At 39.0% G+C, this 26659-nt stretch overlaps 1 protein-coding gene across 1 annotated transcript in view; it reads left to right on the top strand.

Moving 5' to 3' along the window:
* Positions 1 to 26659, top strand: part of PCNX2 (pecanex 2) — a 160992-nt gene that overhangs the window by 25584 nt on the left and 108749 nt on the right. The window contains exons 9-13 of the mRNA XM_054196782.1: positions 12241 to 12376; positions 15569 to 15711; positions 16851 to 17004; positions 17101 to 17133; positions 23203 to 23374. Coding sequence (XP_054052757.1) covers positions 12241 to 12376; positions 15569 to 15711; positions 16851 to 17004; positions 17101 to 17133; positions 23203 to 23374 — 638 coding nt within the window. The remainder of the gene's footprint in view (positions 1 to 12240; positions 12377 to 15568; positions 15712 to 16850; positions 17005 to 17100; positions 17134 to 23202; positions 23375 to 26659) is intronic.

The raw sequence follows: 26659 nt of genomic DNA on the forward strand, positions 1-26659 counted from the left end.
GGCAAATCTTCTTTAAAGACAGTTTAGGAATGAGACATCTTTCCTTCCCCCTTTGCTCTGTCCCCACCTACAGGCATGCACATCACTTATGTCAGGTTAGTTTCTTATCCATGGTTAAAGGTAAGCTAAATAATTACAGTTATTAACTAATGGTCTTTTTATTTCTGAAGAAAAAGGCAAATAGAATAAAATAAAGCATAAGGCATAATCAATGATTGCTTCGGTTACAGTCTCTTCTGTCTGTGGAGGGTTCTCGACAGAAATTATTCCTTTGAGGATGGCCCTCCTCTGGTGGAGATGTTCATTGTGAGACTAGTCCATACCAACAAGAGATGCTGCTGTTATGAAAGGATATTAGAAGAGAGACATGGAAAGCACCTCCGAGATGTCCTTAGCTTATCTCCCAGCCTATCAGAAACTTAACTAAGGCAAAGACAATGACTCTGACAGTATTTCTTCATGAATACCTGACAGGGTGCAGAAACAATAGCTTTAGGCTTGGTACCTGAATCCATTAATGAGCCATACAAATTAGATTTTATGAGGTCAAAGGATGCAGGAGAAAATTTATGCCTGGACATAAGAGGTGGCATCCTCCTTGAAAAGGAGGAATAGAGTTTTAATCTCGGGGAGCCCAAATTTTGGAATCTAGAATAAGCTTATAAGAACAATTGATAGGTCTGCAATAAATGTGTATAAGCTCTTAAAACACTTTCCACCAGTCACGCTTACCTTATAGAATTAAGATTAAGCTACTTCTAAAGGGAAAATGTCAAACTGAGTTGAGCCAGTGGAGTAACTATGTGGATGTACATGGATCATGGCCTGATGCGCTCCTCTACAAGGAAGAGAATTGGCCCAGGCCAGGTGATGGCAAGAGGCCTCTTGCTTTGTGGGTGCTTTGGGAGAAGCACCAGGGTGCTGGCATGCTTGGGGCTGTGGCACTTCTGGGTAACACTGCAGCTAGTGAAGGGGGAAGGAATTTTGACTGGGGAGGGTATGAATTCTGGCTGGCTTGTCAAGAACATTGTCTTAAGAATTGTCCATAGGTAAATACCTTTTACCTAAGTTATGCAAAACTGGAGATGTTATTTAAGTATTACTCAAAAGAAGCCATTTAAAGAAAGCCTTGAGGCAGATTAACTAATGTTTAAGGATCTTAAATTCAAATTATAACTTGCTATTTCTGTCTATTGAGTCCTACTATTGTCTGCTCCAGTAGTAAAGTCCTAACTGGTCTGTCATTTCACAACAGTTTATTAGGAACTGAAATTAACGTAGTATTTCTTTGGCCTGTAAACATCTTTTCTTCTTGGCATGGCTTCTGAAATCCATTTCTCACAAATAATGCAAAGTTTTAACAACGCTGCTCTGTCACAGAAGTGATGCTGTGATACGGTTTTTTGTTTGTCACTTTTGCATCCTTCCTGCTCTTCCTTTGATTGTAAAGGGCCAGGTGGACAACCTGAGAGAAATAAAAATGGACTAGAATGTGCCAGAGAAAGCAGATGTCCAAGTTTGAAGGAGTCTGTGCTTTCTTCCTTCAGAGGCTCTTTGGCATTGGAAGCAATACTGTTTGAGGGAATTGACTGAATTCAAATATCAGCAGTCATCACCTCTTTTTAGCTCTGCAATGTTGTGAGATGATCTTTGGGGTATTCTCCAGTTTATCAATGTTAATATATATTCCACCAGATTCTAATTTTTCTTCTTTTTTTTTTGTTTTTGAGTTCTATTGTTTGTATTTTCAACTATAGTAGTCGGCCTAATGACAGATATTACGTCCACCTGCAATCCTTGTCCTGGAAATTTTCAGAGCTTCTTAAATGTAACATAAACCGTCTCTTATTAATAATTTTTAAAATTATCATTTAGTTCGGCCAAAGGTTACTGAGAATTAGAACTGTTTCAAATTCTCTCCGTATTTATGTCTCACCAAACTGTCTCTCACTGGTCCAGCAGTCCAGCTTTTAAAATATTTAAAAACGTAAGTCAGCCAAGTTAAATTTAAAGGAGGTTTTTATGTTGTAATGATCACCAAAAAAAAATATTAATTATTTTTTCATCTTAACCCTCACTTTCCCAGGTGATTTTTGTTACTGAGTTTGGTAAGTTACTTAAACGTCAGCAGGTAGCTAATCAATTCCTGAATTGCAGTCCATGTAATTACCCTGACCCCACTTCTGTCTGTTATCTTGCCAGCAACACCTCTTGCCAGCAGTCCCTGTGGAATGGGTTCCCTGCTGAGCTAATTGCCTTCAAATTTGATGCTCCCATTACCTTGCCAACTTCACCTCTAGCTATAAATTGCTTTGTGACAAACTTTGACAAGAAAAAGTGTAAACTGTATTCTCAGCTCATGGATTACTTCAGACACTAGTTACAGAAGGACCATTTGAATCTGTTTTGGAGTGAGAAATTGGAAATAGCTTTCTCATCCTGAACCCCATTCTTCTGCCCTGTTGCATCAAGTTCTTTACCAGCCTCTGTCTCTTACAGTGAATCCTTAACATTTCTATGCCATGTGGTTTGGGTATGTGCTTGGCCTCTGGGAAGGCAGATAAGGATGAGAGTTCACATTTGTGTAAAACAGGTGCTTTATATAAGCTTGAACTGCCTTTTTGCATGGTTAGTTTGACTTTTCACGAAATGTTCACTAGGTTTAACATCTTACCTATATAAAACAGTCACAATTTCAAGTTAAAATTCTTCCCATTAGATTGGCAATGCAAAGTAAATCCCACAATCATTAACAATAACACATCCTTAAAAATACGAGGTGTAAGAATAAGACGTACAAGTTAAAGCATTGTTAGAAGTACATAGCTGTTTTCTGGCATCAGGAGAAACGAGTTGGAGTTAATAAATGTCTCACAAATAAGGAGGAGTCACTGACACACCTTTTCTGTCTGCCACTCTGACAGAAAGCAGATGTTTCTCAGGAATGTCTTTAATTACTTTGAATGTCTCTTGTAATTAAATAACTGAGTCAGTTTTGATAAGCAGTCAAAAAGATAAATGTGAGCTATCATGTTATCCAGGCATTTCATGTAAAGTGGCTCATAAATATCAGTGAAAGCCTAAACCCCTAAAATTACAGGAAAGGTAATAATAGGATTAATGATTTTTGCATGATCTGAGTGATCCGTCCCCAGTAGAGAGGCTAATAGGGCCATAAGTTATAGATCAACGCTAATAAAAAAAACTTAACAACAATCGTATATTCTGTGCATAGTTGCTGCACCAGGCTAATGAATTTTTAAACATTTAACTACTTTTCTAAATGTGCTTTCTTTTCATACTGGCGTTCTTGTTTAGAAGGTTGAGCAACCTTAGCATGTGTGTACAAACGTATTGAAGAAAAACGTTTGTTTTCTTCAATCAGAAAAACTGACAAAAACGTCAGTATTTGATACCTTTCAGTAATGTATCTTTGCTCAATATGTGTTTGAAATGCTGCCCTGTCTTTGAGAATGACTTGAATGACTTTCTAAATGACTGGACCTATAGGCATGTTATCCTTCCTGGTTTCACATCTATGAAAAAATCTCCTCAACTAATGTAAACTGTTGTGGATTCTTTTCCCGAGTATCAAGTACTAAAATAATATGCTGCCTGAATGTATAGCCTACAAAATTTGAATATTTGATTACTCTTCGATGATGAGTAAGTGAAGCAGTCACTACATAATTCAGCAATAGAGCTCAGAACTCCCTCCTTATCTTCTTTCACTTATGTTGCAAAAGACAGAAAAAGTAAGCTTACAATAAACTTGAGGGCACTAATGAAACACACTTTACTATTTTGATAGTTTCAATGCAGTTTTGCTCCTACCAAAAATGTATTCCAAATTTTACTGTGTGTAAAATTGTGTTGTTAGTAATGAAAAGGAATAGCGTTTGGAGAAACCCTGAATACAACATCCAATATCAAAGTGTAATACTTAGCTATAAAGTTGTTAAATAACTGTCTATATTCACATGATAATCCTTGAAATGCTCTAATGATTACACATTCAGATTATTTGTTCGTTCTTTTCCTGCTGCTTCAAATAACTTTGCAAATATTCCCAATCAGGAATGAACTATCCAAGACTTTCATGGTACTGCCTGAAGCAGTTCACAGGCGTGATGGCACTGTGAAACTTGGGATGTTTTGCTCCTTAAATTTTACTGATGATCTGTCACCATGCCCCATCCCTGGAAGTGTCCAAGGCCAGGCTGGATGGGGCTTTGAGCAGCCTGGTCTAGTGGGAGGTGTCCCTGCCCATGGCAGGGGCGGTGGAACTAGATGATCTTTAAGGTCCCTTCCAACCCAAACCATTCTATGATTTTTATTTCAGCATAACATTTTGCCAGCTAATGTGAACAAATTTAGTTTCAAGAAGGGCTGGGTTTATTTCTGAAAAATAGTTTGCATTTTTCTCATGCTGTTTTGCTCAGGCATATTGCAATCCGTCTCTGACATGTTCATGAGTATTCAGATCAGAGATGAGAACAGGTCATCAAACGTCCCTGAAGAGCATGCCATAAATACTCAATAGTATTTATGGGTGTTTAAGCGCTTTCCTCTGCATCCTTGCATTTGTTTCCATTTAAAGCACAGAGCTTTCTTTGGTGTGTGTGCAGACACATATGTGCTATGGTTAGCTACATTTCAAAAATACAGAAGGTGGTCCACACACAAAATTCTGATGTGGGTATATCCATACCGACCTGGGAATGTTCTCTGTGCTAGCTGAAAAACTGATACGTGTGTAGCTCCAAGAAAAAAAGGTTGTGTGGGGTTTTTTTGTTTGTTTGTTTGTTTTGGGTTTTTTGTTTGGTTTTTTTTTGTGTGGTTTTTTTTTTGTGGAGGTTTTTTTCTTCAGTAGGAAAAAAGCTAAAGGCTACTTCTTGAGGATAGGCCAATTCTGTGTCTCAAATCAAGTATTAGATCTTCTAAAGCCAACTGGAGTTGTGCCCACACAGGCTGTGGAAGCATTTGGCCATTTATCTATCTTTCAAGAAATTCTCTGGGGTTTAGAGAATGCAATTTATAAGAATGCTGCTTGTATTCTTGAGCCTGTTTCCTTCTCTCCTGTGTTAAACTCCTGAGAAGAAAAACATATCGAAACTCACAATTCTGTGCAGGATGCACATTATACACGTGCGTTGATTTTAAAGGGATGGAGTTGGTGTCTGTTCAGAACAATCCAGGTTTTTATCGACAGTGATACAACTTTGTGATGCAAAAGTATTCGATTAATTTAAATGCATATTTAGGTTTAAGTGCTGGACCTCTTGTTGCAGTTTATCACTTTCATGTGCCTGGCAACAGTCAGCAGTAGCCATAAATTGCATCAGGAGGCTGCTGTGCTGCATATGTGTAATAGAAGCTGGAGTTTAAAATAAATATGTAAGATAGGCCACAGAAATGGATGTATGGCATGCAACTGAAATATTTGATAACTGGAGCAGAAAGAATGATTGCCCAGCCCTGAGAAAAAAAAACATCTTTCTATCTTAGCTGTAGATTCGGCTTCCTGCCTAAGTGACGCTTTGGCTTTCACTTGAAATCGATTGTATATATACACACCGAACTTGCTGTATACCTTTTAAAAAAATAATTATTCTAGTTTGAGCCTTCTCCTGCTTTCTTGGTAATGTATCTTTTTAAATTTATGTATATAATTATTATTAAAAAATATAATTTTCTGCATGTATATAATGGTATTTATGTATGTTTTATTATTACACATGGTTCATCCATACCAGTACAATTCGTGCATTCATATTACATTTGCATGTCCTGCCTGAGCAATTGAGCAATTGATCCTCTAGACTCTTTGCTTTTTTAGATGAGGCTCTGACACTAAAACCGTGCTTCTAAGAAGTTATATTGAAGTCTAAAATGCTTCGCAGTACAGGTAGAGAACTCCATTAAGAAAAAAATTTTTCTGCTTAAACTTTCTTGTTCTGAGAATATTTTTTGGGGGGGACGATGGGATGGGACAACAGCAGGGCCAATAGGTTAAAAAAGTAGTTGCAGCAAAACAGTGACTAATAAGTACTAAGAAAATAATTTCAGTAACTTGCCAGTATAGCTGTGGAGTGCTAGTGTTTCTGGCCCGCGGCAAAAGAGAGAACTTAAAATCAGTGAGTTAACTTATTTGATTTGCATTCACATGCCTGAATAAGCTGTTTGAGTGTATTATACTATATGAAAGTATTTATCTGAATGCCTTAGCGATACTGTATGTCTCCTGTATAAATCCATTAATACTTTAGTATGTTCACGGCTAGAAAACTCCCTGAACTTTTGAGGCTTATTCCTTATAGGAGAAAGCAGACTTAAAAGTAGTTCTTTTTTTTTTTTTTTAATTTATTTTTAGTGTTTCAAAATGCCATTTTAGAATGACAAAATACTGTATCACTAAAACATCTTTCTATTTCTGGGCAAGGTGATCAAAATAACAAAGATCACCCATTGCTCTAGTAATAGGCTGCTGACTCTTAAAGATTTCTTAAAGCTGCTTGGCAGGTTGTGCAGCTGAGCGTATTCTGAAATGGATGCGACCGATATAGTTCCTTTTGGAATTCAGTGATTTCTGTCGAGCTTGTCACCTGGGTGTAGTGCTGCTTGAACGCATAAACGAACATGGTGTGTGCAGGTGCGTGCTGAAAATGGTAACGTTTGAATGACAATAAAACCGTTGTTTTTTCTGAAAAGTACTCTTTACAAAACTCGGTAGCGTTTTCCTTTCTGCCTTCCTAGCTTGCTAGGGACAGGTTGAAACCCTCGTGTTACCTTGGCCAGTTAAAATCCTTTCCTGTATTTGTAGGGTTTTTTAGCCCCTCTTTCACTCCGTGAGCGCAGAGCCGGGAAGTCGGTGTTTCCAACAGAATGAGATTAGAGGGGACCACGCTGCCACATGATGGCAGCAAAATCCTGCTCAGAACTAGGAGCTTCGGTAGTCCTTTAGCTTTTGGGACTCACTTCTCTTCCCTCATAAGGAGAGGTAAAACGGATGCTTTAAAAGGCTCTGGAGATAATGGAACCGTGGGTGCTGTTAATGCACTAATTCCAGTAAAGCTGCATCTTCTCAAAATGCGTTCTCTAGTTTATTAGCTAGTATATGCTGTTTGTTTTTAAAGTTAGTACATTTATCTTTGCTCTGAAATTTAATAAGCTTACAAATTATCCATTTATGTGCTTGTTATCAAATAAAAAAAAACCCCAAAAAAACGAATACAGAGAAGTAAGGGTGTACTGAGTGGAGCCCATTCTTACAACGCCTAAGTAAGAAGGCGTGCACAACTTCCTGCCTTCATACTGCCTGCGACACTACTGGTAACATGTTCTGCAAGGCTTTTCTGTCCATAAGTAGTATCTGACTTGATAAATTTAATGAGCCGCTGTTCATTTTGTAGTCCATTGCAAAACTTTTAACAGTGATCTTATATCTTTTTCTGTCCGTTATGCCAGTAAATCAGTACATCCAGTTTTCCCATTCTGTAAATTGGGGTATTCTGCCTTATTGTTTAGGGGTGTTACCATTGCAAGTTTAAAACAAATGCCAAAAATGCTCCCCAAATCCCGTTACATGAGTAGCAAAACGTGAACAAGATTTAAGAGAGATTTCTTCTTTTAGCTTGAGTTCCCCTCAGCTGTAGCCACTAAGGAAAGTTAAAATATGCATTCTGAATTAATTGTATTCTTTATGAAATTACTAATTTCTTTCCAAAAAAGTGAAGGTTGCCTCCTCTTTGTGTTTTTTCCATGTTTTTTATGATTGTGTTTGTCATGTAGTTACGCAGTATTAATGCCGCTCTCACTTTTACAAATTTCAATTTTCTTATGCTTTTTAGTTTTTCAAGTCTTGCTGTTTAGTAGTACAGTTGGGAACTGTAAATCCTCTGCTGCTTTAAAAGGCAATATTCACAAGTAGTGGATTTAATCTCAGTCCTGAATTGTGCAATACTGTGGTCAGAATAATGCTGGCAGCTTTGTAGTAGAGACCTAATGAGCAATGAGTAGAGACATAGCAAGAGGCCTGTGTGATGAGGTGTAAAAGTGATTGGGGCGTGAAATGGCAGGGAGGCCATTTTAGGTGAGAAGGATCAAAGCTACTGAGGTGGTGGTAAGAAGACATCAGCAATGGCATCGAGTAACGGAGGCACCATTGGGGAGTTATGGGCTGCTGTTCATCCAATATTTTCAACACTTTGTGTCACAAACTGACCATTTTGAAAGGGCAGAAAAGGGCATTTGGAGTTCCTGCTGTGTTGTTAGCTCCAGCTGGCTCTTGTACAATGGGGTTACTCAGGTCTCAGCTCAACAAGTACTTTGAATGCACCACGGACCAATAACTCGGAAGTGATTGGATGCATGGAAGGGGACCTGCCCAACTCTGAACTTCCCTCTGGCTCTTCTTCAGACCTCACAGCCCATAGGTGCTTTGACTTGAGTGGTTTTTTAGTGAGTATTACAAATAGCTTTCAGCTATATTATTATCACTGTGGATATTTGTTACAAACTGTTAAGCTCTGTAGTAACCCAAACAGCTGCCAAAAGCTGTCTAGTGGTTTTGGGCATACGAGGACCAAGAGGAAGATGCTTTGTTAGTGTGGCTGTTGTGATGTTGGTTCCTAGTCCTTTCTCCTATACACAGGTTAAAATAAAATTTAGCCAAGCCCTGTAAAACTTTATTAGCTGGAAATTCTTAATAATTGTGTGGTGTGCCTGTATAATGAGCTTACCTTGAGAAGTGCTCAGAGTCGAGGCTGGTTAATCCTTAACAAAGGGGTTGACTTTGGCTGGGTTGTATTTGAATGGCTTGGGCCAAATTGTCAGCTGTATAAGGCAACTGTCACAAAATAATTAGAGAGGGAGAAGGAAGATTTTTCCAGTGCTGTGTGGTTATAGTGAAACATTTTCAGTGTTGTATGATTGCTCAGCTAGCTTGTGTTTACTCAGTGTTCTTACAAAACTGAATTGTGAGCCAGAAAAAAATTCCTGACTATATAACCAGTTATCAGTAGAGGGTGCTATGTATCTTTTGCATTTGATCTGCACAGGTTGTATGTTTATCAAAGATATTTTTAGTTGTTAATTTATTATTCAAAATTTAGTTCAATTATACCTTTGCTTACATTAGTGGTGCAGTTTACTGTAGTAGATCTTGATAACATTAATTTGATTCTGCAAATGAACAGATTTTCTATTTAGCAAGATTCCGTGTTATTCTGCGATCAGCTCTGCTGTAATGATTTTACGATTAGAGAGTGTTTGCTCCTATTTATATGTGGTAATAAATTTGTGGAATCTAGTTTATAGGCTTACAAAAACACAAACACCACCATCACATTTCTTATTGGTATTTGCTGTCAGTGTGATAACGATGCCATCAGATAAGATGCACAGCTTCTAAGTAGCTGTGCAGGTGATTCCACGTCAGGGGGGTAGCAAGTGAATGTCAGAAGGAGGTTGTGTGGAAAATAGGGATAAGGAGGAAAAAAACAGCAAACACAAGCTGAGGGGAACAGAAAATGAAGAAAGAGTAAGGAGAGATATAGAGAGATGAGGCTGATGAATAAAAGGCAAAGGAGGCAGATGAAGGCCAGATAACTGCTTCTGATTTTGGAATTGATGCTTTGCTAGCTCTGCCTTCCCAATTTCTTTGCCCTAATTTTTCTTTTCAGGCCTATGAAGTTTTTGACTTTTTCCCACAGTCAGTGTTCCAGCTGCTTGTGGACTCTTCTGCCGGTTGCTGATAGGTGGAGCTAGGATTATTTTTTTTTTGTAAACAGAAAACAGATTATGGACTCTCTTGGCTTTTCGGTTATCTTCAAGTCTGCTGGGAGATGATTTGATCTCTTAAGTTTATTCTTGGAAGAAATCTTATGAGTAAAAGAATTTTGATTTCCGGGAACTGATAGAGCAGAGTACCAGGGGAATATCTTGGCCTATCTAGCTGTCCTTCTGCCATTTCCATCTCTTGGTAAACATGGTATAAAAGACATGGTCCAATCTAGAAATACTCTTGACTCCACTTGGCTTTCGTAGAAAGACAGATAAAGATGCAGAAAGTTATTGGCAATTAACACTTCATTTAGGAAGGCATGAGCAGCCACTGTTCTATTCCTCTGCTGTTTTGTTGGGTCGCGTTTTGGGCGGGGATTCCCAGGGTAGTGTTCCTGCATATCTTGGGCTACGCTTGTCTTTTTTCCTGCTGTGAACAGGGAGTCCAAGGTTGCACCCACATTGACAAGTAACAGGACAGCTCATCCTGAGGAAACAAACAAACAATCCATTGCCTTCATTCAAACTGGACAAGGTCGCCCCTGAGTAGGGATCTTCAGGATATGCAAAAGGCATGGCTGTCGTCTGTAGTCCTTATATATGGGAATCTTCCTCCTGGGAGGCATGTGTCTAGACCTCCTCCCCTTTCTGCCTGCCTAAATCTGTTGATTGAGATCCAGGATCTTGGATCTGTTCCCATCTGTTCTGTACTCTTTTGTTATTGACTGTTGACAAGGTGCTGAACAAGACCCACAAAGGAGATACTTTCTTATGGCAGGCTGCCTTCTGGCTAGGACATCAAGTGGGTTGCGTTGGACCAAGTCCTCATTTCCTGGTACTGTCCAAAGGAAACATGACAACTGTCCTGACTCTGTGGAGCAAATCATGCTTCTGCCTGTAGCAGGAAGAGTGGGGAAGGCAGGGGAAGCCATTAGGGTCAGGAACGTGGGAGCTCTCATTTCTACTCAACTGATAGCTCTGCTGGAGTGGCAGATGGTGAGTATCAGATCTGGGATCCAAGCCTGATAGCAATCAAGGCCTTTAAAGAACTGAACTACCTGGCTCAGACACCAGAGGCAGGGTGGCTCCTCTGGTGACGACATCCTGGGGCTGCTGGTGTTCCTGTCGGTCCAGGCAGAGCTAGCAAGTTTTGGAGGGGAGAAGGAGAAAGAGTGTGTGCATTTGAAGCTGTTGGGAGCAGGGCTGAAGAACCACATCAAGTAGTCCAGGCATTGAACCTTATCCCAGCTCAGCACTAGACACTGCAGCTTAGCAGCCAGTTTTGTGCAGGACAGCCACAAGGCTGTAACAAGGGTTACGTGACAGGCTTTGGGAATTGGTGCCCAAAGGCAAGGAAGGGTGAGTTCACTAAAATTAATACGGTGGCTTGGGGGCAAGTGCAGGGTATGCAAGATGAGAGTTTTATTCTTTGCCTTACTGCTGACTGTAGGCGGATCGCTCTAGTTTCCTCCTGCTTGTCTTTCCCTTACGGAAAATAAGAACAACAGGTATTGACTACCTTGCGTGAGCATCGAGGTGCTTTTACCTCATGCAGATATGAAAGTAGTAAGAGCCCAAGGCAGGCATCCAGAGGCAGGGGGGTAATGAGCTCAGAGCAGGGCGCCTGATGTATAAACCCCATTTGGAAGAGAATAAGCAAGAAGTATTAAAAATAGATTTCTTTCCTCAAGTAACAGTTATTTCATTTCAGTATAGTTCTTGCTGAGACTCAGTCAGTCATATAATGGTAGCGTAGCGCACCAACAGGTATTGCTGCTGTAAGCGCAGAAGATTTCCTCAAGTAAACTGTTGTAAGTGCTGTATCTACAACATAAAGCAGTAAACACAGGGAAAAAAAATAAGCAGCATCTTGCTTGGGGCCCTCCAACGGTGAGTTTATGCTTAGTATGAGGAATATCTGAGCTAGCCTTATGTGAATTAGCTCATGTATTGCTGTCATCTTGCTAGGACATAAGGAAGTTCTTGTAGCCTGAATTCTCAGTAGGGTAAATTAGTACTCACTGAATTCAGTGCAGGTGAGGCCGGATTGGCTTGGTACCTAAGTGAGCTTGTTTGAAAGGTAATCCAGGATCCCTGCAGTAGCTACCCTGCAGTTTTGCTCTGTAGATAGGCAGCTCTTGACCTGAATTATCATCAGTGAGCAGAAAAAGGCACTTCTAAAGTGTGATTCATTGTAGCTGTTCATCTCAGGATGAGAAAAATTATGATACAGAAGTATCCGTTTCTCTGTGGTGGATGTAGTAGACCATGTGTATCTAAATTTTGGTTAACTGCTTTGTGGTCCTGGGCTAGATTTCAGGTATGGAGGTGGAAGGCTCCATGTCCTGGGAGCCAACCAGTACTGTAATTACAGTCTTCCTCCTGTAATGTTTCAGAAGTACTAGGAAAATACTGCCTCTTAAAACAGTCTCTGTCCTTTCTCCTCTCTGCACACAGTGAAATACAGTTCAGCTCCTCTAGTACTACCACTTCGGAGAGCCAAGAACCATCTTCCGGAGATCAAGCAGCGAGCGCTCTTCAGCAGCAGCTCCTACTGATGGTGGCACGAAGGACCCTTTCAGAAAGCCCACGGGTACATTGTAATATCTCAGTTTCTAGCATTTTGATAAACTGCTTTATAAACAAATGCTGCAGGCTTGTTCCCGAGACAGTTTTGTTGATTTTCTGTACTACTTTGCCTGGTATTGCTTGTGTGGGAGAAGATGTATTTTATATTGATGGATGTAATTCAGCTGCTTTCTACTGACACTGAGTAGTGTCCTAAGGGAGTACTTAAAGACTCCATCACCTAAAAAGTCGATCTTCTATCTTCGGTCTTATTTCACTTGAAAGAAAGAGGACACAGCTGTTAGGATTTTAGACACACCACCAGATTTTAATACCATGAAGCATTTATTCCAGATTCATTAGTATCCTAAAACCTCATGACTGGTTTCACTTTTCTGAATTGGGCAACCAGACTTCTGGATGTCTGTTGTGGAATGTCAGAGACATCTCCTCAATGCAGTTGGTAAAAGAAAAAGGCCTTCAGAGTTCTGTTTATATGGTAATATGTGGACATACTTGAACTTTACAGTGTTTGGGGTCTGTGACCAATGGCTTAAGGCTGTAATCTGTTTTTACGGTTCCTTTTATAATAACTTTAACCTTCTCTTTTCTTCCATGGCAAATTCTAGTTTGATATTTATGAATAACCTTAAAATGCCAGTTAATTATCTTTCATCTTAGATTTTGCACAGGAACTTCAAGCTAGAAGCAACTTGTATGAAGGAACTATTTTAAACTAAAAATCAGGGATTTGACCTGAGTTGTGTATTTCAGATCTGGACAGAGGCTTCTATCTAATGGCTCAGATGTTTTGCAGATATTTATAAACTTGTAAACTGCCTCTAAATTAGAGTACAGTTATCATGCCTTCTCCCTTCCCCCCCACCTTCTGGGAAAGTCACACCATTAAGAAGTAAGGCGTATTGCTCAAGATCACATAGCAAGTTTGTAACAAGGCCAGGCAGGAATTTCAGAACTTCCTGGTTTCTGAATTTTTTTTATTAAATGTGAAATTCTGAGCCTATGTAAGTGAGGAAAAGATTTGTCATTGATTTCAATGAAGCTAGGGTTTCAGGCTGTCTCTGACACCATATAAATTTATGAAGTGAATTTTTATAAGCCCTTTTTTGATAGGAGGCACAGTCAGACTTAGTGACTTCCTTAGGGCTGGTCAGAGAGTTTCCTAACCACAGCTCAAAAATCTGACTCCAGCCCAAGTATTGCAAGCCTCGTGCAATGGACTTCATCCAAACGTTACAGTTCCTCAGGAGCCAAAATGTTCGGTTATGTACTCAGTTAAATACATGTTAAGCCATTCTGAGGACCAAACAATCAGATCCTCTAGTGTTTTTAATGGACTCTTTGCCACCATTTTGATTTTATTGTTTTTATTTAGTTTTAGGGAGCAATCTAGGTTAGATGAGTGAAGTTAATGATTGCAGCTGATTGAGTTTCACATTACTTTATGTTGGAAAATAGGGCTCAAGAGAAACAAAACTGTGGCAGCATTAGCAACTGTAATATTTTAAAATATATTTTTTTCTTTAAAAATGCTCCCACTCCATGATTAAGTGACTTTTAAAAGTGGTTATAGAAATATTAAAATTTGGAGTACCTAAACTACTTTTAGATTTTAAAATCAGTGTGGTGAAAGGATTGCATCAGTCTCATGGCTATTAAATTACCTGGAATTGTTAATAAATGAAAGAATGGCAAACAGCCCGTCATCTCCTTGCATGTTGGAATGCTGAGAAACATGAGTGAGTTACTGTCCTGCGCTGATAGTGGCTGAGCTACCCGGCGCTGCGTGGCTGTGGGCTTCTAGTCAATTGGAGGCATGAGATAAAATGCATAAACTTGAATTTCTTTCTCTGAAGCTTAAGCTAGCCCGTTTTACCTAACGTTTGCCAGCAGACTGAGGATATCAGTGAGTTGGTTCCCAGATGATACGCAGCAATACATTGTCACATGTAAATTATGTGTAAAATTCCTCTTCCTGGAAAGTGAAGATTAGAAATTATTCCAATAATCTGACAGAAAATTTAACAGTTCCTTTGTGCAGGTGGACAGGTTGTTTAAAAAAAAACCTGTGTTTTGCTAACAGTTACAATTAAAGAAGATGATAAATTACTTCACACAGAAATCCCCTTCTCTAATTAGGAACGTTAATCTTACAGAAATAATGCTAATGTAAACATTGCCTAGAGTTCCATAATACATATATTCAATATATAATGTTGATTAAGTATCTTTAACAATGCGGGGCTAGAAGGAGGCTGAAAACCACTAGACTTTACAGTCATTAGAAATCTCAAATTCTTGAAAGAAAAATAAGTGGTTTCCCCTCTCTCCCCCCCCAAAACCAATTAGCAGCATACCTTAGAAAGCAATCACTGCTTTGCGGAGGGTTTTTTTTGTTCTGTTGTCTAGCTTTGCAGGCTTGGTTGACGGTCTGTAGACAAGCCTCCCTCCCCACAAGTGTTGGTGAAGGAGTGCAGGTGTAGAGTTGGAGGAGATCTGAAATGCTGTAGTTCAAACAGACATAAAGAAAAGGCCTTAGAATCTGACAAAAGCAATATTCAAAAGGATGGATTTATGGTTGTGATGGTAAGATTAGAGACTCTTAAGCTAGTGATGGTTATGATGTTCGTGCTTGTTTGCAACTTTTTTTTTTTCCCCTTCTCTTGCTGTTCTTGCTTGTTTTAATACTGCACCTGATGTGGTATTAGAAGCATTTCAGGAAAGATAAACAAAGCTGTGTTCTGGAGGGAGAGTTGATAAGTCATGCCTCTAGGCCTTAAAGCCTACTTGATTTTTTGGTTAAAAACAAGGATTTGTCTTATGTGTGGTTTTATGTTGTGCTGAAATTACCCTGATGCATGGAAAAAGTCTTCAAAAAGAAACTTTCGGCAAGCAGTGGATTGGGACTAAAACGTAATTATTTTTTAAGTGACTATTTAGTATTTATGTTTAAAACATATTATCACTGTTGAGCTCCACAATTGATATAGCTTCTGTCCATCTGCAGTAATTAAGCTGGTGTGATATTTTTGCTTCTAATTTAAAATGAAGAAAAGAAATATGCTCCCACCATCTCTTTTAGAAAAAAATATCTGCAACTTAATGTAAATTTGGCCTTTTAAACACCTGTTTTGCTGCAGCCATATGTCAATGCGAAAGAGTGTTTTGTGTATTTCTGGTTTGTTTGTTTTTAAAGCAACCCAGCCATGACCCTGAGGATTCTTCATGTTCTTCAGCACAGCGGAAACTAAACAGGCAGTTTTACAGATTTATTATATTCCCTGGCAAATGGATTAAAGTCTGGTATGATCGTCTTACCTTGTTGGCATTGTTGGACAGGTAAGCTTTTTTAAATGCAGCTCTAGTGTTGCAGTGGGTGGCTCCACAGGTCCACAGAGCAGTGCAGACCACTACAGAAATAAAATGTGACCATCGTATTAGTGTCTTATATTCAGGTTGAGTAGATAGATGCTTTCGTTTGCTTTAAGGTGAAAAAAAAAAATGGTTTTCTTCAGAGTTGGTTTTGGTGGTTCTTGCTACCCTTCGTCTTCAAGCAGAGACTTCGATTCATGTGAGCGCCAGGCCTGTAGAATAGTCTTTAAATTGACTCTTGGCTGTTGGTTCCAACAGTTCTGAGCTTTCTGATGAGAAAATCAGGCTTTTGTGCAAAAACACAGAAGTGGAAGGGTCCTAGCCTATTGTAAACCAAGTACTCCATTCTTTTTTAAAAAAATACATTAGAGGATATTCAGGAGGAGATCTTTTGGCTATGCCATATATGTTTAATATGGGTTCCACAGCAGAAATTTCAGATGACAGTTTTACATGCTGCAGAAATCAGGCTATATAGTCAGGGAGCTTAGGTCCAGAGCAGGTACTTACTTATCTGTGGTGTCTTATCTCTGTGTTTCAGTTGCATAGAGAGCATCTGCTCATAAAATTTTTTGTTATAGCCTGAATATTAACAGTATTTTTTATCTCAGCTTCTATGTTCTAATAGAAGAGATAAAACAAATAGACCAAATTCGTCATATGATGTTTTTTCATCTAATTCTTTCTGTCAGACCTATATTTTTCATTAAATGAATGTCTCATTTCCTCATTTAAAAGTATTTGAGATTTGTTTTGTGAAAATTTTGTTTATTTGTTTGCTTTGGGTTTTGTTTAATAAACATACACTTGCCTATATTCAGATCAGCTCCACTGTGGAATTCTATTTGGGAAGTGAGATTGGAGGGTACTGGACATCACCGCATATGCCTTTTTTCTATACGTTTTAGCTATCAGAGTGGATAACGTCTTTGGCATGGGGGTGAAGTACTGTTAAACATGGAAACATAGTTTTAGGAGCAAAACCTTAGATTCTGTAACTTCTCATAGCTCCAGCACTGACAGTTCATACCAGCTGCAAATGGACTTGCCTTGCTCTAACGAATATCTAAATACTTGTGTTTCTCTTAACGTTTTTATTCATGCAGGACAGAAGATGTAAAGGAGAATGTACTTGCTGTCCTTCTAGTAGTTCTTGTTTCACTTCTTGGATTCCTGACTCTGAATCAAGGCTTCTGTAAAGACATTTGGGTTCTGTTGTTCTGTCTCGTGATGGCGAGCTGCCAGTATTCTCTCCTAAAGGTAGGACGGAAGTTCATACCCAATTGCTGAATTCTCTAACTTCTACGAGGACAAAAATCCTGTAAACAAACTTTTTTTTTTCTGTTCTGTTTTTAGAGCGTTCAGCCTGATCCTGCTTCACCAATACATGTAAGTCTTGGCCAGTAGAACAAGTCTTTCTCCTTTATTATCACTTGTGTACTGTGAAATAGTTGGCTGTTCAGTGAAACACAGGTATAAGTAGTTTGCTGTTCTAGGTGATTTATGAAAATAAGCAAAATGTTGTCTGTGATTTTGAGACTTTGTACTACGGTTAATTAATTTTAAGCTATTTGAATTTATCCCTGCTATTAGAAAAGTGCTTTTTCTTTGAGCCATATATGCAGTAAAACGAAATGCATGAGGACTAGTTTACTGAATTTTAATCCTGTGGCATCAGATGAGCTTTTTCTTTGCTTTCTGTTAGAAACAGTGTCTGCAAATAGCAGAAGGTCCAGATTAGCACCTCAGTTATTGGTCAGTTGGGGCTTTAAATATCTTTTTTTTTTTTTTGAGGTTGAGGATTGATTTTTAATATTTTTTTTTAAAAACCTGATATTGCAGATGTATTTCTCAGTAGTATTATTAGCTTATCAAATTAAGTCACAGGTGTTTTCCCTTTGTTATAATATGGTCACAATTTCTGTGCCTTTGTGCTGAAGAAATGACCACATCGGTGGGTGAATGGAAGCTGTGGGGATATCTGCTGGTTGCTCTTTGTCTGTTGAGTATATCTGAGAAAGTGAACGCTGACAGTGACAACCACCTTGCAAGGAATCTGCTCCTTAGCCAAGTCTGTCCTCATTATAGGATTGGTTTAGGAGCATCATCCTACAACTGCAGCCTGACCACTCCACCTGTCACCATGTCTCAGCATTTTCGATTTGTGGATCTTGGAAGGCGTTTCAGTACTCAAGAGGTCCCTTGCTTGCTTTTACACCGGCTGCTTAGTTGCTCACATTTCTTACTTAGCTCTTTGAATATTTTTGAGGACCCCTCTCTTCCCTCAGTGTTCAAAACCAGCATGTTGAAAACTGCAGGTCTGCTCGATTATTTCCCTTTGGGCAGGGAGCGATTACTTTTGTCAGTTTAGAGGCTAGAAATACAGGCTGAACTTGAAATTGAGGCTATTTACAAGTGTATGCTACACACTTCACTGAGATGGATTTCAGAAGATTCTTAGTTTCTTTTCCACACCAGTTACTATGGGGTGAACTTATGGTATTGTTGGTTATAATGCATTCACAGGAAATACCTGTCTGCATAAAAAGTAGGGAAGGCTAGTAAACAGAAACTTACATGTTGTAGGGTAACATTTTCAGTACGTTAAAGAAATGTTCCTACCTCAGTAAAAAGCTGGTTTTTTTGGGGGACTAAAATAATATTATTTGTCAGTTCAACTAGCACGTGTCTAGACATAATAATGTGAACTGTAATCAAACAGTTTGCACTTATTCAGACATTAGTAATGTGTACATTTGTTTAAAGTGAGTGGCAAGCAGTTTAATCAAAACTTCAGTATAAACCTGTCTAGCCTGTATTTTTTAATAATATTAAAGACAATGTAGCTAATGAAATTTAACCAGAACATTTTTTGTGCAGAATCCAGGTTTGCATTTCAGATTGCCACAATATTGTTACAAGTATTATTCACCATATTGTATTCTGTGTGTCATGGAGCAGTGTAGCAAAGTAACAATAGGTGTATTCCCATCTTCCATATGCTTTCCTAGAACTTAGCTTATCAAGAACATCTTCTTGCAAACCTTTTTGAGCACTGTACAGACTCCAATGGAAATAAAATTTAGAGAGGTTTTCCACAGAGGGTTTTAAAGCTGGGAGGCATCATAGATCAAGTTAAAAATAGAAGATTAGCTATTTCTATGTTATATCTTTTTAATACAATTGGTATTTCTAAGGCTTGCTTGAGCTAGTAAGCACCATGAAAAACAAGACAAGAAGGTGAGAAAAGATACTCCATGTACTGCTTCATAATTCATGTGACTACATTAAAATTAAAGACAATGACATCTCGTGATGTTAATGTAAGCATGCAGAACAGCAGAGGGATTAAAGAACGATCAGTACCATGTCCATGAATGAAAATGCAGATGAGATTTTTTTTCAGCGTGAAACAAACCATCGCGGGCCACAGATTTGCACACTGAATTAATTTCTGTTCTTGGATCCATGAGTAACTGCTAATATCTTATGTTATCCATGCCTGCCAAGGATGTTCAGGACTTCTTTGCTATCTCCCACGTGCAGACTTTTTAACTGTTTGATGTGACTTTGTCGTCTGCAGCCTATACCATTTTGAAAGACTCTGCTTTAAAAAGACCATCCAGAGAATTCAGAAAGCACAGTGTCTAGGGATGCACAAAGCTTTTGTTCTGAACTGCTTCTGAGTGCCAGTGTGTTCAGTTCCTGGTGTTGAGGAAAAGCTTGCTAACTAAACCCTATAAAGTCAGGTACAATTTTATTGGAGATATGTTTATTTCTTACCACATGCCATGCTGTGACAGCTGGGGTCTCTGAGTTGAACGCTGTATTATCTGTATACTATCACTGTTGTAAAGGATGAGTTTCAGTATATAGAGAAGAACCTGTCTAACTCGCTAGTGTGTTGATTTTCATATTCATTTATACTCATTTTATTGAATTGTGATAATAGTTCCATTTTTATCTGTTTTGGTGTTTAAGTGGGAACTTCCTGGGTTCTGCAGCTAGTGTTGGCTACTTTCTGCAGGTTTGGTACTGTTGCTCATCTTGTACAAGATGAGAGCCTTATTTTGCTGTTGGCCTGTGCTTTAGCCTTTCCAGTTCTGGTCTGCTGGGAGCTGGTGGCCTTCAGTTGCTGTTCACACAGGGGCGCGTGGTTCTGGGATGGTGAAATTTGGGAACAGCCTCCTCACTGAAGAAAATAAAGTTCATCCCAAGTGTGAGTTGTATCAGTTTATTAACAGCAGAACATAGGTGCCAATGATAGCAGGATACTAAATTCAGAGATCCAAGAGATCCTTGTCATGTGCATTTCAAAATTTTAGACCAGTGGCTTTGCCAGGAGAGTTTCTTGATACTGGTTAGAGGCAGCAGCAGACTGGGAAATAAAGGCTGTGTCTGTAGTAAATGGCTATGTAGAAGGATCTTGAGAGCTCGTGTGTAAGTCCCTCATAAGACACCTGCATGGCTCAGGATCTAGCTCAGGTTTACAAAGGCATTTGAGCTCTGAAAGATTGCAGTTATGCTCATAAGATTTACAGAATTGCTTGCGTAACTGCATTGTCTCCATCCTGTTACCTGCCAAAGCAGATAGCTGACTCAGTTGGGTAGCTACCATAGGCAGTTTCATAAATCCTGTAAGGCACTTAAAAAGTATTTTTAATTTGTCCCTGAAAGTTGTTCTGTAGAACCAAGCACACACACTTTTCTTCTATATTAAGCCTTCTGTCTTTTTCCTACTGCATGTCTGCACACACAAACAAAAAAGATCATGAGATCTTTCTGAAATTTCCCCATCAAAGTGTTTTGCAGTCAAAAGTGCTATTTTACTAAATGGAAGTGTTTGTGAAACCATTTTGGCTTTGAAAATCTTTGTTTTTATCAAATTTGAGTTGCAGCAATGCTATGTTTGTAGGATGTGAATATGTTTCTGAAACACATTAATGAGAAACAGCCTGAAAAAGTCAGTGATGTTTTTTTGGCAGACTTAAGGAAAAGGAAGAGTTTTCAGTGAAACTTATCGGTGGAGGAAAAAATGATTACTAAACAAACTAGATGTAAAATATAATAGGAATCCTGCTTCATTATTTAAATTATTCTGAAGGAGGATGGAGAGCGGAGTAGTTTCACCAAGATGAAATTAGTTTTGTATGTCAAAATTTGATGGGTTTGTCTGTTACAACAAAATGAGCCCTTAACATCTAAAATATCTTGGCAATAAGTTGCACTGCCCCAGTGCCTGTTTTGCTGAAGGGCTGCCTAGCTTGGCCTGTCAGTGGCAGGCACAACAGGGCTTCACACTTTTTTTTGGTTTTCGAAACCTTAAAAAGAGGAAACGTACTGTCCATCCCCTGGCTGGGGCTTTCAGGGGGTGATGCATTGTCCCGGTGTTCTTCCCTCGACTTGAAGGTGTCTGCTCTTGGCCTCAAACCGGTCCTGTCCCGAATAATCCCCCTCGCACAAAGGATGTAAATGACAGTGCAATACAGCACTAACGCTCACAGCAGTTGCTCTTTCTTGTGTTGCCTGTTCCCCAGATGTGGGGACTGGAGTCTCATTCAGCATCCCAAGCAGTGTGACAGCTGTGCAGCCAGCCTCCTTCCGAGGGCATCCCTGCTCCTGCTTTGCTCCTGTTGACCTGATAGCAGGCCAAGATTTCCTTCTCAGGATTTTGCCTCATTTCCTACCACAACTGAAAAATAGGGAAGGTAGTATTTGCTCACGTTTTGCAGGCTGTTCAGATAGCCTTTCAAAGGTGCTTGCACAATTCTAACAACCATTATTGTTGTTAGCATGGTTAAGAGTGATTTGTTTATAAGAGTTAAATATATGCTATAAAACAAATTGAGTATGTCGGTGCTCTGCCTGGAACTGAAAGGTGCGTGGAGCTAAACCCCCGGATTTCTACTCATCAACTCTTACCCAAGTGCCTTCAAATAATTACCATGCAAAGATAAAACCTGGGTTCTGTAATTCAAGAGATAAGACAAGAATGTAACGTCATGATAAAATGGACTTTGGTCTGGAGTGCACATCAGGCTATAAAATCATTAAGCAATTGTTTAGATGCAATATTTACTGGTTCCTTTTCCGAAGGCACAGCTTGTATTTAAGATAAATGAAGTTTAAAAACAGCCAGAAAGTAATATTTTAAGTTATTTCTTTTCTTAAGTCAGATTTTTATCTTTCCAATTCTCCTTTGATTTTTTTCTTTCATGGTTGTATGTCCTACTTAAAAAAAAAAAAAAAAAAAAGGCATTAGTAAAATTGAAACTCTGATTAAACATCTAGGATTTGTCAGTCTGACTTGATTCATATTCCATGGATGTGAGGTGCAATATAAGCCCGCTAGTTCCCTGCAATCTGCCGCCTTGTTAACTGATTGATCCCAAAAGAGAGTACAGATCAGTTAATAGCAATGCTAACATATGAGCTTGGCTGGCAGCCAAACAAATAAGGCTGCTGTTTCAAATCAGTAAGTAGGCTCAAAAAAGAAATGTTCTTTTATTATGCTCACTTAAATTACATTTTACAAATATGAACAGATTCATGGCAGCTTTATGCAAGGCAAACTTGAATCCTTGTCACTTTGCTCCTGGCTTTTCACACTCAGAGTCTTTTGAATCACCAGTGTTTAAAATGTCTTATTTACGCTTAAGCTTACTACCAGGAGAACTATTAAGATTTTTCTTAAGCGTCTGTTATTCTCCCTGGCTGACAACCCCACCGCAGTGTTTTGTAGGATTAACGTGAATCAATTGTGTGAGAGAGGTGTATGAAAGATGTAAGATAAGGATCCTTCCACATATTAATTCCTTTGGATCATCACTTCAAAGTTCTGCATGAGAGAGAGACCAGAAACCACTGATCAGTGTCACCCCCTCTAGGAGGGACACTACTGTACTGTCAAGTGGTTCAAATCAACAAAAAAAATGTGAATTGTATTGGTGCAAAAAATCAATCTCCATACTTCACGCTGCACCTAGGAGGTGTTATACTGTTTTTTTACTTCCCCAGAGGCAATTAAAAACTTTATATTTCATAAAGTAAAAAAAAAACAAGCCAAGCTACCTGAAGCAGACATTCATTAAAATAAAAGTAATGTGGACAAAAATTCTTTTTCTATTGAAAAGAAAGGTTCAGACAGATTGAGATTTTTTTTGTTCCCACAGAAAATGACTACTTCTGCAATTAGTGTGTTTTGAAAGGTCTAGAAGGTTAGATTTTCAAAAGCATAAATGATTGTTGGAGTTAGTCTTAACTGCTTTTTGTGCCTTTCGAAAGTCTCCTCTGGAGAAGATAAAATACCTTGTAACGTTTTTTTATTATTAATTAGTATGTGTAAGTCATTAAAATATTTTCTCTTGACTCCTGACCCCCTCTCCAGTTTGATGCTGTGCACACAGTAGGAGAGTGAATACAAAATTCAAATGCTTTTTTTTTTTTTTTCCCCCCCAGGGGCACAATAAAATCATAACGTACAGCAGACCTGTGTATTTTTGTATATTATGTGGCCTTATTTTGCTGCTAGATGCTGGATCTAAAGACACAAATCCTCCAGTTTATACAATGTATGGCCTGAAGCTCTTTTCACCTAGATCTCTCCAGTCGGCCAGAGACCATGTAATAGGTGAGTCAATATTTTTCCTAGGACTGGAAAAATGAATTAAGCATTAGCTGGGGAAGTCTGTGTTTTCCCATGTTGGCAATCAAATGCATGTTATGGAAGCACAACTCTAAGTCAAATTGATAGAAACATTTGGAATGACTTAAGACGGGTGCGGGGGGGAGCGGGGGACAGCTGGCAACCTTCCTTCACGTAAAAGGAGTTCTTAATGAAATGAGGCTCATAGAAAAGTCTCTGTAGAAAACTAACAGTCACTGGTATTATTAGCAAAAGACATCATCTGTGAAATGCAGTTAATCTTTGTAAGGGTTTGTCTGTGCAGAGCAGTTACTGCAGAATAAGCTGAGTTTTAAATTTAATGTCTGGGAGCTAATCTGTGCCAAGTCCTCAGATGGACGTTGTTCCGCTCATGAAGAACACGCATTTTCTTGGTTTAGTTTAGGTTAATCTTGCTGTCCACGTGATGAGTTAGTGTGGAGCGGCCACTCTGTAGTAGCTTTTCCAACCTGTTTCCTTCTGGAATCATACCCAGAGGTGGCTGAGGATGTTCAGGTATTGCCCCAAAACAGGGTTCATGATCCTTGGTCACTAATTTGGAGTGACCAGAGCTGGAAATACCCCATTCTGTCAGGACGCTTCTTCCTGTTACACACTTAAAATCTGTAACTGTTGTGCTGGCCCTCGCTGTGTCACAGATAGAGGTGCTGAGCTGGGCTTGGGACACGTAGTACAGCACTGCTAGGTATGAAGTAGAAAAGTTAAAGTTTACTGCAAAAGTTGCGAAAATTCCCAAGAATGTAGCATACCAAATATGACCCATTGGTGTGTGAATTTAGAACCAGGAAAACCTACTGTAGTATAGGAAAAAACCTTGTGGTATAGAGCGTATGACCTTTGAGGTCTTTGTTCACCTGTGGCTGTTGTACTTGTTTTTTGCTATGCTTAAGTCAGGCTATTACTGCCTGAAAGGCATACTATTTTTAGGAAAGCCTTCTGGTCCTTTATATGGGTTCATTGACTCCCAATCCTTCTCGCCAGAAACAGGGGAATAATGAAGACCTGCATCTCACTTATTTTCATTAGCTTCTTTCATTACTTTCCTATGGTCTCATTAAAGTTTCTTCTTACATCTTATTTTCTCTGCCTGTCAAAGGTGAACAGTAAAAATGCTGATAAATAATTCAACAAGAATCTTAAATGACTCTTGGGATAGAGATAAATGAAAAACTATAGCAACCAGTATAAGGAAAAAAAGCATGGTTATAAATGTGCTAATTTTGGCTGGCCTCAAAAGAGATAGCGGAGCAGGTTCTTGAAACAGCCTGGAGGGGGTGGGGGCGAGAGGAAATACAGGCTCATCTCCCCAGTTAGTGTCTGTTTAATGAGAGAGGGAGAAGAAACCATTTCCCTTTGCTTGTCTCCTGTTCTTATTTTGCCAGTTCTGGGAGCTGGCACGTCTGTGGGTGTGTTTGTTCAGGTGATGTTTGGTGCCGCGCTCTGCCAATTCCTTGCTTTGTTTCTATGGGAGTCCCAGCTTCTGGCTGCCATCAATTCTTGCAAGCGTTCACAGCGCAGCTCCTTCCCTAAGCCACGGCAGTCAGCATCCTCCAGCATCTTGCTGCGCTTTGAGTACAGGTTCCCTTAGGCACTGAAGGTATAGAATTGTTTAGGGCAGTATTTGTTTTGAGAGGGAAGTTGGCCCCACTGGATACTAATGAAGTGCTGCTATTGTTTTGTAGTTTTGCCCATTTGCTAGGTATTTTTGATATCTTTTTATTGGTTTGTCATCGCGTGGTGACTTTTTAACTTCTATTTTAGTCATTATTTATGGTAGTATTCAGAGTTGATATGTTGGGAAATCAAGGGGTTTTTGACTATACACTAAAAATATTGAAGAAAGGAAGTTTTCTATTTCAGGTGTTTACTACGGTAAGAAGCTAAAGTGATGTAAATCATGGAAAGGACGTGCCAAGAAACTACTGTGATGCGGCATAGCATGCTATGATAAAAGTCTTGAAACAAGGTTATAAAAGGAAATCAGTGGAAAATTGTTGGATATGTAACCTAATTACTGAAGTAATGTGGCTTTTAACAGATCTATTTCTTTGCAAGCAACCTATTTAGGATCTGATTCTGTTTTATTTTAAATTGGTGGTGGTTCTGCTATGGATTTATATTAGTTGGGGGATCATGGCTTTAATTCATTCTAACTATGGTTTTCATCTTGACTTTCTTATTTCAGTTGACCTTTTTGCTAGATTAGCCTATGTAGTACAAGTAAGGGCACAGAGCCAACCTCAGTCTCTAGGTGCCACAGGTGTGGTTAGTTGACTAAAGTAGTTATGCATTTGATGTATGATAGTTTTTGTGATGAAACCATGTAAGCATTAGACAGGTGAGTGAAATTATTTGGCAGATATCTCAGAAGAGTAAGTATCAGATGGTGGCAAAACTGTGATAGGAAGTCCTCTGCTACTTCCAGTAATGACTGAGCTGCTGTCGTGAATGTTATCCTCTGCTATGTTCAGGAGGGGTAGAACAAAAAGACTTTCTCACTGAAATAACACATTATTTGTTTTCCTGTGAAAAAGCATGTATTATTACATAGCAAATGGACCAGTATTCAGATATATAATTTTTAAAAAAATAATTTTCTAAACTTCTAAAATGTTTACAGTGACATTGCCACTGAGTTACAGTTCAACGTTTCTCAAAAGACCCAACGTTTCCAAAGTCAAAATTTGTGTTTCCCTCCTACACTTATTTGGTAGCTACTTGTTTAGAGGAAACCTTCAAACTGCAGTGTCAAATGCCAGCAGCTCACATAAGCATCTCTTAGTGATCCAGCTATTAAAGATGGTGTTCTGTATGGAAATGTGTGATGCTTAAATTGTCTCTGGAATTCATAACGCAATTCTAGCTGATTAATCAGTTACTTTTATTGTCTGCTTCCCACAAGGGAAACTGCTGCTCCTAAATTCAATCCTTTTGTAAGTGACGACAGTTTATTTTCCTCTCTGGTATAGTCCTTTGTGCAGGATGAGATAAACAAAGCTACCTTAGCTAAAGAAGTTGTTACGATTATTCAAGGTATTAATAGAGAGAGGGTTAAGTGAGGACATTGCAGTAGTCAAACAACTTTTCCTTCCTTGTTTACGTTCACCCCTGTATATTTTGGTGTACTGACAGTATAATGTCTCTGGTCTTGTCCTTCCTTCCCCTGGTCTTGTTCAGCTTTTTCTGAGGTTGCTACAACAAAGGCAGTTGCTTGGACTCTAAGTCAATAAT

Source organism: Rissa tridactyla, chromosome 3, assembly GCF_028500815.1.
Source record: "Rissa tridactyla isolate bRisTri1 chromosome 3, bRisTri1.patW.cur.20221130, whole genome shotgun sequence".
Taxonomy (NCBI): domain Eukaryota; kingdom Metazoa; phylum Chordata; class Aves; order Charadriiformes; family Laridae; genus Rissa; species Rissa tridactyla.